We start from the raw sequence: 12,573 nt of genomic DNA on the forward strand, positions 1-12,573 counted from the left end.
GTAGGTGAGCAGGTGCCTTAACTGCCTATTGGTGTGTCCTGTCAAGGCTCTCCCAAATGAGTCCTTTATGATGATGACGTCCTTTGTCCGATTTGTTGACAAGAGAGTTAGCCTCGTTATGGCACTTTCTTAGTGTGAGAGCTGGCCGCATGCTCACTTCTATTCGATTGTTTCCTCGCAAATGCTTGGAATTGAGGTTTCGGTTTTGCATTGCTTCTGGCTTCACCATGTCCTTCGACTGTCATCTCCCGTCATTCTTCATTTTGGGGCTCCGTTTGACAGCTCCGCACTTTGGCTAGAATGTCTTCCTTGGGTTTGAGTTGAAGCCTCAAACCTTATTCTTTTCCCAAAGTGGATGTGGCGAACTATTGAGGCGTTTCAACAACTCAGAAAGACGCCCCTAAACTAGGACTCATTGAAATCCCCCCCCGCAGAGATTTATGCGGTTCGAGGGATGGATTCTGGAAGGTGAAGGAAGTCAAGGTTGAGCAATCAAAAAGTCTGACCGCAGCAATTAAAGGAAGTCAAGGTTGACCAACGAAGAATTTTGACCACGTGGGTGGTCTCATAATCTCATTTGCTAGCTACATCATTATGTTGTTATAACTGCTACTACCGAGTTATTGTTTCTTGTTGTGTATGATGGGCATCTGGCTTTGCGATGGAGCCGCAATCTCTGGAGAGAAAAGGACCACGTTTTGCACGCCTGCACGCTTGAATACCGTGGAGAAGGCGACCCATCGCGGTAGGGCTACCAATGGCTTAGGCTTATGTAGACTGGTTTCGTTGCCTGTCCCCTATTCGAGATGGATGGGTTCCGCGTTACCACTTTGTGGGTCGATGGTGCTAAGCGAGCGAGGAATCTGCATTGTTCGGCACCATTACAGAATTGAAGACTGCCGTGCTGGAAGCTTGACTGCGGAGATTCTTGGTCAGCTAAGTCCAGAGACAGACCATGTAACTTATGCCTCCCTTTTACGGCTCTGTGCCAGTGCCAAGGCCCTATCTGAGGGCAAACGCGTACATGAACACATGAGTAGCCGTGGGTATGCTTGTGATAGATTTTTGAGTAACCTTCTCGTCCAAATGTACAGCAAGTGTGGAAGCTTGGAGAATGCACGTGCTGTGTTTGACAAAATTGTCGATCGGAATTTGTACTCTTGGAATATTATGATCGCAGCGTCTGCGCAGAACGGTTGTTTGGATAATGCGAGGGCATTGTTTGCAGAGATGCCACAGCGAGATGTGGTTTCCTGGAACGCCATGATCGCTGCGTATGGCCAGAATGGGCACGATAAAGAGGCGCTGCAATTGTTTGGTCAAATGCAGGCCCAAGGCTTCGAGCCAGACAAGATCACCTTTATTTGCATCGTGGATGCATGTGCCAGTGCGAAAGTTTTGGAGGTGGGTCGAGTAATCCATGCTGCTGTTGCTGGCAACGGATGTGAGTTAGATGTTGTCGTGGGGACAGCCCTTGTCAATATGTACGGACAGTGCAGAAGCCTAGGAGATGCATGGGCTGTGTTTGAAAAGATGCCACTGCAGAATGTGGTCACTTGGAATACTATGATCGCTGCTTGTGCACAAAATGGCCACGGTAAAGGTGCCTTCCAACTGTTTTCTCAAATGAAGGCCAAAAGCTTTGAGCTAGACAAGATCACCTTCATCTGTATTGTGGACGTGTGTGCTCGTGTGGCAGCTTTAGAAGAGGGTCTAGAGATCCATGCTACTCTTTCTGGCAATGGGTTGGAGTCCGATGTTGTGGTTGGCACATCCCTTGTCAACATGTATGGGAAGTGTGGGAGCCTAGATGATGCAAGGACGGTTTTTGTTGAGATGCCAGAGCGGAATGTGGTCTCTTGGAATGCTATGATTGCAGTTTGTGCCCAAAATGGGCATGGCAAGGAGGCCCTGCAGCAGTTTGGCCAAATGCAGGCTGAAGGCTTTGAGGCAGACAATATCACCTTCATCTGCATTTTGGATGCATGTACAGGTGTGGCAGCCCTAGAAGAGGGTCAAATGATACATGATATTGTTACTAATAATGGATGGGAATCGGATGTTATTATGGGGAATGCCCTGATCAATCTGTACGGCAAGTGTGGGAAAATAGATGATGCAAGCATGGTGTTTGCAGAGATGCCACAGTGGGATGTGGTCTCCTGGAGTGCCATGATCGCTGCGTATGCCCAGAAAGGGCACGGTGAGGAGGCCCTGCAATTGCTTGCTCAAATGCAGGCCGAAGGTTTTGAGCCAAACAAGATCACCTTTCTCTGCGTTGTGGATGGGTGTGCCAGTGTGACAGCCCTAGAAGAGGGTCAAGTGATCCATGCTACTGTTGTTGGCAACGGATGGGAATTGGATGTTGTCCTTGGGACAGCCCTCGTCAATTTGTATGGGAAATGTGGGAGCCTAGATGATGCAAGGGCAGTTTTTGCTGAGATGCCACAGCAGAATGGTATCTCCTGGAGTGCCATGATAGCTGCTTGTGCCCAGAAAGGGCATGGCAAAGATGCACTACAACTGTTTGGTCAAATGCAGGTAGAAGGTTTTGCACTAGACATGATCACCTTCATCTGCGTTGTGGATGTGTGCACTAGTCTGGGAGCCTTAGAAGAGGGTCGAGTGATCCATGCTACTGTTGTTGGCAATGGATGGGAGTCAGATACTGTTGTGGGGAATGCTCTTATCAATATGTATGGCAAATGCAGGAGCATAGAGGATGCTAGGGCAGTGTTTGTTGCAGAGCTGCTACAGCGAGATGTGATCTCCTGGAGTGCTCTGATTGCTGCGTGTGCCCAAAGTGGGTATGGCAAGGAATCTCTGCAACTGTTTGGGCAAATGCAGGCTGAAGGTCTTGTACCAGACAAGATCACCTTCATCTGCGTTGTGGATGCTTGTGCTTATATGGCAGCCCTAGAAGAGGGTCGTGTGACCCATGCTACTGTTGCTGGCAACGGATGGGAATCAGATGTTACTGTGGGGAATGCCCTCGTCAATATGTATGGCAAGTGTGGGAACCTAGATGATGCAAGGGCAGTGTTTGCAGAGATGCCACAGTGGGATGTGGTCTCCTGGAGTACCATGATTGCTGCTTGTGCTCAGAATGGGCATGGCAAGGGGGCCCTGCAACTGTTCAGTGAAATGCAGGCCAAAGGCTTTGAGCCAAACAATATCACCTTCATCTGCCTTATGGATGTGTGTGCCAGTATGCCTGCCCTAGAAGAGGGTCAAGTGATCCATGCTACTGTTGCTGGCAACGGAGGGGAGTCGGATGTTATTGTGGCCAATGCCATCATCAACATGTATGGCAAGTGTGGGAGCCTTGATGATGCAAGGGCAGTGTTTTCAGAGATGCCACTAAGGGATGTTGTCTCCTGGAATTCCCTGATTGCTACGTGTGCCCAGAATGGGTATGGCAAGGAGGCCTTGCTACTATTTGGTCAAATGCAGGCTGAAGGCTTCGAGCCAGATAAGATCACCCTCATTGGCATTCTCACTGCTTGCAGTCATTCAGGTCTGGTTGCTGATGGGAAGCAATACTTTGTCACTATGAAGAGAGACTATGGCGTAACCCCTTCAACGGAGCATTATATGTGCATGATTGATCTTCTTGGGCGAAAAGGATTATTGGAAGAGGCAGAAGACCTGATCATCAGCATGCCATTTGAATGTGTCCCATCAGCATGGTTGAGCTTTCTTTCTTCATGCAGAATTCATAATGATGTGGACCGGGCTGTGCGAGCTGCAAATCTTGTTTTTGAGTTAGAACCAAGGACAGCTGTACCGTATGTGTTGCTAGCAAACATCCATGCTAACACAGGTACTTCTGATGATATACTGAAGTTTATGGTTGACAACGATGTGAAAAAGTGCCAGCTTGCATTAATGTGATGCATGAATTTGTCATCTAGCATCACATCTCATTCAGAACAGAAGGCTATACTGTTGGAAAAGTAGGGTCTACTCCTCACATGTAAGCCCCAAGTGAGAAGTGCGCACGGGAATAACACACGTAGCGAGTAAATGTGGCCTGGGTGAGGCTGCCACCAGCAGCGCACAGTCTGTCACATGGGGAGCACATGTATATACTTGTTTTGATCGATGCCCTTACACAGGGCTGAACAGTTCATAAGGAACTGCCATGGAGTTGCCCATCTTTGGGGCTGCTCATGGGCCCTTGAGGAGATGCCATGGGCTGTATTGTAGGTAGGGCCCAATGGATGAGCATCGGAAATGGGGTAGAGCCTGCATAAAGGCACCTGGTGGAAATATTTTTATAGGCCCCAAAAGCTGCCCTGGTCAGCCACAATAACCAGGTTGGCCAGCTGATCTGGCGTGATCGGCATCAGGCTGGCAGACCCACAGACTGGGTCAACCCGTTTAGGGCCAGGTCGGCTAGTTTAAGGGGGCATACAGCCGTCTATATAGAGAGCCCCCTAGGGGGCTGATGTGCATTCAGTTCTGACTTTGTGGAGTGCATTTCCAGGCAATTGCAAAGAATGTTGGGCACATCGGGCAGGCACTGAAGGGTGCAGCAAAGAATAGTTACGACCAGTCCTAGCTTGATTTAGAGCTCATTCAAGGAGCACAATGCCTGCAGCAGAAGGATAGCTGAAGAGCTCTATCTGGGGCTCCTCCCTAAGCCACCAAAGGCCTTGTTCTACAGGCAAGTAGCAGAAGGAGAGAGCTGGAGATTACAGATGAGGTACCAGTGGAGCAGCACCTTTCTCCATGTGGCGTAGATTGTAAGGCCTCTTCTGTACTCAGTTTTGGAACACATAGCTATGCAGGCTTTGGTGATTGTAGTGTGTCTAGGTGTCTTTGAAGCCCCTCTGCTGAGGAAGACAAGAGAGCCACATCATCTGCATAGAGCAAAATTTGGATCAGCGTGCCCGCAAGAGAGCAACCTACACCCCCCTGTGTCTGCATCACTGTCTCAAGCTCATCAATGTAGAGGCCAAACAAGGTAGGCGACAAAGGACACCCTTGTTTGACCCCGATGGTGCTCATGATCTCGTCTATCCACCCGGATCCTGCTCGAACTCTACCTAAAACTCTCTCGTAAAGTGACATGACAGCCCAAATGATCTCTAGTCATAACCGTCCTATAGGCGCCGTATGAGGCGGGCTCTCGGAACCGTGTCAAATGCCTTGCGGAAATCCGATTCCGTGACCTCGCCTCCTCGATAATACATCTGAGCGTGAGAATGTGGTCCATGGTTCCATGATCACGTCGGAATCTGGCCTGTCCTGCTGCTCTAAGTCCTCAACACTCTGTAAGTCTGCTAACCTCGGAGTCAAGTACTGATGCATAAATCTTGGACATGACATGTCCAATCATAATGGTCCTGTGGTTCTCTGGGCTCATGGGATCCCCTGCCTTGTGGATGGGTGAGATAGTGTTAATGGTCCAAGTGTGTGGAAACCCCAAACAAACAGCTTCATTAAAAAGCTTTGCTAAGATCAAGGCTAGGAGGTTAATCCCATATGCAATGAACTCAGTGCATAGCCCCTCATGATCCTTCGCTCGGCCATTATGAAGTTTCATTATGGCATCCTTTACCCCTCCTCTAGTAAAGAGGGTGCAGGATGTGGAGTGAGGCATGTGTGAGAGATTAGGGACTGGCTAATTTGGGATGTCATAAAGTGTGTGTGCATAATCAAACCAGATTTGAGTGTCAGTGAGTGGCAGAGGGGACCGTCCTTCTAGAAATCTCTGCCAGAAGTCCTTAGAGTTGTTACTAAACAAAATGTTCAGTAGCTCCTCGTTTCGACAAACGAAGTCTAGTTTCTTCCTCCGTACCAGTCTATGGTATTCGCGTAGCGTATCTAGTGCGCTCGGAAGACTGTTTTTGGTTTTGAATCTGAGTTGACCGCGTAAAGCCTTACACTCATCATCATACCAACTATTACAAGGTACAGTTCTAGGGGGTGGTGGGCGGGTGGAGTGGGTGGTGTGGGGGAAAGCGTGAATGGCAGCCTCGTGTAGTGAGCGGGTGACAAGGGCAGCACGATCCTCTAAAAGGGATATGAAGTCAATATAAGCGACAAGTATGTACAGACGGCCAGAGTAAGAAGGTGAGTGATCCCGATCAAAGCGTATATCGTGGTACGTGGAGTAAGCATTGAGTGGGGTGGAAGGTGCTATGCGAAGGGAGGTGGAGATGCTAAAGAAAATGTATGTATGATCAGTCCCTGGGGGGAGAGGTGCTACAGTGAAGTCAGTAATGCGAGATGTGAAGACAGGGAATCCCATGATGTAATCAATAACACTGGAGCCCTCCCATGTGGAAAGCATGCAAAACCACTTGAAGCGGGCCATTTGTCAAGACCATTATAGATAATGAGATAATGTATTCTGTCAAGGTCTAATGGGCCTGCCCATAAGATAAGAATGGACCTCGCCTGTCAGCCAAAACCCGTAGCATACCTACCTCCTCAAGGTCAATATCTGGCAGTAGAGTGGAATCATCTTTGAAGTCAAGAAGTGGTACCTGACGGGCCCTTGTCCTCGCGTTGAAGTCCCCCACTAGGACTTCTCCACGGTTAGAGAATTCAACGATGGACTGATAAAGGGCAGCAAATGGGATGTCTCATCATCACCTCAGATATCTCCGGCAAAGTGGGAGGTCTCAGGAGGGGAAGTAGCAAACTGCGACAAACAGATCTCGGCTGTCCATGTGTCGAATCTGGATCCAAAGAAATCTGGAATGTGTATCTCTCTGCTCTACTGAAATGGTCCCCCGAAGTGTGGATCTGAAAAGGACTGCAACTCCACCTGAACCTTGAACTCCTCGTGTACCCCTCATCTCATCTTTCTGCTCTACTGAAATGGTCCCCCGAAGTGTGGATCTGAAAAGGACTACAACTCCACCTGAACCTCGAACTCCTCCTGTACCCCTCGTCTCATCTCTGGAGGCAGACTCCCATGTATATCCGCTGACTATTGGAAGAGGGCGCTCTGGACTTTGATGTGTCTCTATATAAAAGACTATGTCATGGCTTGTATAGGATTCCGAGAAGTTCCATGGTTCTGACCATAAGGTATCATTACAGTTCCAAATGGTGCAGGACATGGTCTCGGATATTTGAGTCTCATAGACCCCGCTTCCCTATATAGGGGAGGGGGCATACGGGGGCCTATAAGAAGTCGTCCCTCTCATTCCACTACCCACTTCCCTCCTTTCGGGCCTGATCCTGCTGCTACAGCAAAGAGCGCCTCTCCTCAACCTGTAGAGGTGTGAGGTCCTCATCCATAGAGATCGCTGGTTGATCTCGAAGCACTGACCTACATTGTAGAGCTGAAAGTCATGCGTGAGTGTCATGGAATCGTATGATCAGGGGTTGCTCTCGGTTGGGATCTCTCCCCACCCGCCATGCCCTCTCTATCATGTGCTCAGCCACACCTAGGGTAGCGGCCACGAACCCAGTTGCATCTACCATCGGTGTAGCCTCAGTGCGTGGGATCCCGCGTACTCTGATGTTGAGAGCCTTACTGGCTCTCTACTACTGCTTCATGAGGGTAGCCGAAACGGTTACCCTTGGGGGTTCCCATTTGGCCACGTCAACCCATCTAAAAGTCTTCTCAATAGCAGATTGCATGCTCGCAATCTGTGCCTTGGCCACCGGGGTACTCCCTGGGACAGTGTGTATGGCTATGACCTCCTGTCGGAGTTGTATGATATCATGTCTGAGTCCCTAAATAAGACCCGCCTGCTCTCGAATGGCCCTAGCCTGCTCCTGTATGATGTGGCTCTGCTCCTGGTGGAAGTGGACCTGCTCTCGTGTGAAGCGAGTCAGCTCCATCTCACGCTCACGAAAACTATGTATCTCCATGAGCAAGGTCTCACAGGCCTCTGGTGTATCAGCCCACCCATGTCCATGCTGAAACTGTGATGAACTGTGGCATGAAAGTGTGAGACTGAGTCCAAAAACTGGACGATGACTAAAAGTGTGGGACTAAAAGTGTGGGACTGAGTCCGGAAACTGGACTGAAAGTGTGGGACTGAGTCCAAAAACTGGGTGAACTGGGTGAGGAACGGAGATGACAATGGAATGGATGAGGCAGTCCCAACGGGGTGTGGGAGCGTGGATTGCTGATTGAGAGGGAGAGGGGAGAGTGAAGCGTAATGCAAGACAGTGTATGATGCCTCCGAAGTAGGGGTCATAAGCGGTGCGAGAGCTGTAACAAGAGAGGAGGGGAAGGGAACAACAATCGGCACCATGGGCATGAGTATGTCACTAACCGTAGATGTAGAGGGAGCTGAGACTAGAACTCGAGCTAAGCTTGAAGCGGGGGCTGAAGTCGAAGTAGAGATAGAGATAGAGGGAGCTGAGGTTGGAGCTGAAATTGAAACTGAAACTATAGCGAGAGCTGAGGTTCAGGTAGAGATAGAGGCTGAAGAAGCTGAGGTGGGTCTTGCCTTTGCCTTGCTGTCTACCCCGAGTCCACTTCGGTTGTAACGTGTGTTCACATCCTCCAGTTTCAGTTGTGTCGTTTGCTTTTTTCTGTTGTTGTTATTGTCGTCTTTCTTGGCTTTGTCCCCCATTTCTCTTGCAAATACAAAGAAGAAAAAGAACAAGAGTAGGTGCTAAAGAAGGATGCCACGAAGGAGGAGCTCAAGAAGCTCTTGAAGGAAATAGGCATTTGAGGAGGGTCATTGTTTGCTTGGGTGTAGCCATTTTTGGTGAGATTCAGGGACTTTTTTGTATATGGGTGTCTTGCATGACCCATAACTTATGCATCGCTCTACGGAATTCGGCAAACTTTGTCTTCAAGTTGTAGTACACATTCCAAACTTGAACATGAGAGCAAAAAATTATGCAGTAAGGATTTGGAATGAGACCGTTAAAGAATTATAAGTGCTATGTTGCATGTGAAGCATGCATCCTGAAGACTATAGGATATAGCAATTTATTCAAAAACATCAAAATTTTATTCTATACATACATGCAATCAAGGAATCATTCTAAAGTACACTACGTGAGCTTCTCCTCAACCCAAGGACACACCTAAATGAGATCATTATGCATGGGTTAATGGGCCTCCAATGTTATGCTAAAGCAATACATACCCATTTGAGGACACGCTCCATAACTTTCTTTTGATTTGTTGAAAACCAAAACGGATTGAAAATTTGGAATCCAAACTGTTGGGACTACTGCATGGTGGTCTTAAAACATTGATAGTTGTTGGTATTGGTATCTAAATTCACCCTAAAATGGAAGAAGTTGAAAAAGTGCAATTTGTGCATGTGCAAAGATATTTTAATAAATCCAATATTATTTATAATTTTGAATTGTTTCTTTTTCCATGCACTTGCTTGCTATATGGCTGATAAGCATGCCAAAGTTCATTGCATTTAATAATACACAACATCAAACCTGATAGCATGTCCTTTGGCCTACTTATGTTTTGAAGCATTTTAGGCCACATTGCACTTGTTTGGGATATTCAGTTCTGTTGACGTGTATCATCGGAGGGAAAAAAACCGGCGGTTGAAATTTTACTACTCCCGCGAATTTTAAATTTTCACACCTCCCACCCATCAAATCTTGAAAGATTAAGTACCTGCAACCTGTCCCTGCCCTGCAAACGCCTCTGCAAACGCCTTGCAACCCGCACGCACCTCGACATGACCTTGCACATACCATTGTCTTCTTTCAGGTAAGTTGTCTTCTATTCTTTACTTGACTCACTAGCTAGCTTCTCTGGGTGTATTCAGGATTGATCATGGCCATGGCGTTAATGACAACATGCAGCTCGCCATGGCTTGCAAGAGAAGCAAACAGAGACTGCGAGACACGAAAGCCGAAGAGCAAGGTCAAGGCACAAGGAACAGAATGCGGGTCGAGGAAAGCGCTGGCACGGTATCGAATCGGCAACGGAAGACACTTTTGCAACATTTGCGAAGGGAGAAACAATGAGAATAAATAAGACTTCTTGTAGAGCAGCAACAAGAAGCAGTTGCAGATACACGCTTTTGATCATTGCCATCGGAGCGTAGAACACAAGCTATGGTGTCATGATTGGTGGGAGAATTCAAGACAGCAGCATCAGACCATTCAGGTGATTACCAGTCTTGAGTCTTCACAAGCTTTATCCTGCACCCTAAAGTTCATAGAGTAACAACCCTATCAACACCTCGGGAGATGTACACCCAAGAGGCAATGCTCTTTGACCTGAGAAATGGCCTACAGAAAGTGAAAGAGGTGCACAGCTCAGATCAACTAGTTGCAAAAAGGGCGACATTAGCTACATTGGTGTCCCCTGAAACAAAGGGGAAACGGCTTGGGCACACAATGTCAAAGATGTTGTCAATCAGAAAGACCAATGTGGCTCCAGCAGTTAAACAAAGAGCAGAAGCAATCCTGATCCGAGAAATTTGTGGGCTTCAATAGAACGCAAGAAAAGGAGAGATAGCCTAAGTGCGGAAGTCATTGCTACAGTGACAACGTTTTGGTACGAAAATACGAGAGTTTCTCCAAATAAAAAGGACATCTATAAGAAGCGGATGGGATGCAAGGTGTTTGAGGAGCACATCATACACATGCTAGATACAACGCAGGTCAGTGGTGCCTAAACCAACCCGGTGGTTGTTTTTGTGATTGAACTTTGGGATAGTTTACTTGTTTCTTTTCTCAAACTGGGCTTGGACTAAATGCGATTTTCCTAAACCAGCCCGATGGTTGGAACATCATGCAACCGTAAGCTGGTTCAGCTCAATCACCAGTGATGTGATTGTCCTGAACAAATGTGGTTGAACAGACATTAGTTTTATCCAGCCCGATGGCATGGTTGAGTAGAAATTAACAGCAATATATTTCACAATATATTGCTATTTTACTAAACCAGCCCGATGGTTGGAACATCATGCAACCGTGGCTGCTTCAGCTCAATCACCAATTATGTGATTGTCTTGAACCAGCGTGGTTGAATAGACGTTAGTGATTGACCAACCCAGTGGTTGAAATTATTGTGTTTCTTAGTACTTTTAAAAAAAGAAAAAAGAAAGAGGGTTTTATATTACTTTCAGCATATACAAATTTTTCAACTAATAAAGATGAACAAAAGAAAACTGAGACAAAAAGAATAGCAAATCATACATCAGTAATAGACTGAGGGTCTTTGATCTTGGCTTTGAAGTCTTTGATAAAAGCCTTGCCATCTTGAAAGACACCCCATTTTTCTTCTTTTCTGGCCGCCTTTACCTTTGCAAGCTTTGAGGTCTTAGTCTTTAATTGAGATTTTGTGAGTTCCTCTGCCATCCACACACTTAATCATTTCAGCTTATTCGATTGTCTGACAATCTGAGTTCTTTTGTCTTTTGACTCAAAGGTAAGAACTGCATGCACTCCTGCTTTTCCAATATTAAACTCTAGGTCTTCCCATTCAATTTTGCTGATTTTCTCATGAGTCTCTTCATAAGAGTCTTCTGCTATGAACCAGTTGTCTGGTAAACCTCCAATCCTGAGCATTCTTGAGTTGCACAGTCTGTCGGCTTGCTCTTTAACTTCCTTTTGTAGTCGAGTAGACATCTGTGTATCGAAGGAGCTCTTTACTTCTCCTTTGAGCTTCTCTTGGATCTCTCCCTTGAGCTTCTCATGCATCTCTTCTGTTTGACTAAAGACAGCTTCATCATGAGCTATAATGGGGCTTGCCTTTTCAAGTTTGTTCTCAGCCACTTTTACTCTCTCTTCTAACTCTTGGAACTTTTTCTTCATCTCTATGTTCTCTTTTTTGAGAAGGAGAATTTGCTGTTGTAGAAGAATAATAGCCTCATTTTGCCTAGTGTTAGGCAAGGGTGAAGCTACTATTGCAGCATATGAAGGCTACTTCTCTTGTTTCCTGTCCCCCATAAAAGAAAAAATAGCTTGCCAGTACCCCCTCTGCTTGCAACTTTCACCACGGCCAAACAACAGCGATTCTGTCTTTGCCCTAGAAGAAAAAAATATAGCTTATCTTTCAAAGAATAAACTTTCTTTTTATGGCAAGTAGCCTATGGGGAATTTTGGGTTTTTTTGCCTCTCCTTGAGCCACATGTCCTAATATAAGCCTTGGATTTAATTTTGATATGAAGGCCTACAAGACTTGATGAAAAGCATGCTTTTGGATGAAAAGATTTTGATGGAAGGCATAAGCGCTTTTGAAGGCCTAAATCTATATATTTCGCAAGCTTGCAAGGGAGGGCAGGTTTTGTGGCCTGAGGTCTCTGTGGGAGCCAATGGTTTGTCCAAAGGGAGACCGTGAGTGGCACAGGATTGAATGCATTTATGGCACATGCCAGCATTGCAGTTTGAAGCTGAAGAAGAAGACATTCAATGTCTGGATTTCATACGTTGCTCTAAAATGGAGGAGATTTGAAAATTTCATTGTTGAAGGATATGAGAAAAAGAGATGGCTATTGTCATATAAGAGCACCCAGCCAAGGGAGCTTGTAGGTCACATGGTTCAATCCATCCCAAAATATGAGCTTCATAATTCCATGGCCAGCTGCTGGTAGGATAAGTAGTTCAGGACGTGCCTTGCCAATTTTCTCGGTGACACTATTGTATCTCTCATAGATTTCG

General features: G+C 46.6%; 1 protein-coding gene across 1 annotated transcript; it reads left to right on the forward strand.

Annotated features, from left to right (window-relative positions):
• Positions 1–642: 642 nt before the first annotated feature.
• Positions 643–3,894, forward strand: LOC147900398 (pentatricopeptide repeat-containing protein At2g13600-like). The gene is made up of 5 exons (XM_087376634.1): positions 643–1,950; positions 2,239–2,525; positions 2,712–2,859; positions 3,106–3,276; positions 3,409–3,894. Exons 1-5 carry the CDS (start codon positions 643–645, stop codon positions 3,892–3,894), a joined length of 2,400 nt encoding a protein of 799 aa, XP_087232760.1.
• The last annotated feature ends 8,679 nt before the right edge of the window (positions 3,895–12,573 follow it).

Source organism: Dipteris shenzhenensis, chromosome 7 (assembly GCF_047967505.1).
Source record: "Dipteris shenzhenensis isolate YYH24624 ecotype China chromosome 7, Dip_SZ_1.0, whole genome shotgun sequence".
NCBI classification, from domain to species: Eukaryota; Viridiplantae; Streptophyta; class Polypodiopsida; order Gleicheniales; family Dipteridaceae; genus Dipteris; species Dipteris shenzhenensis.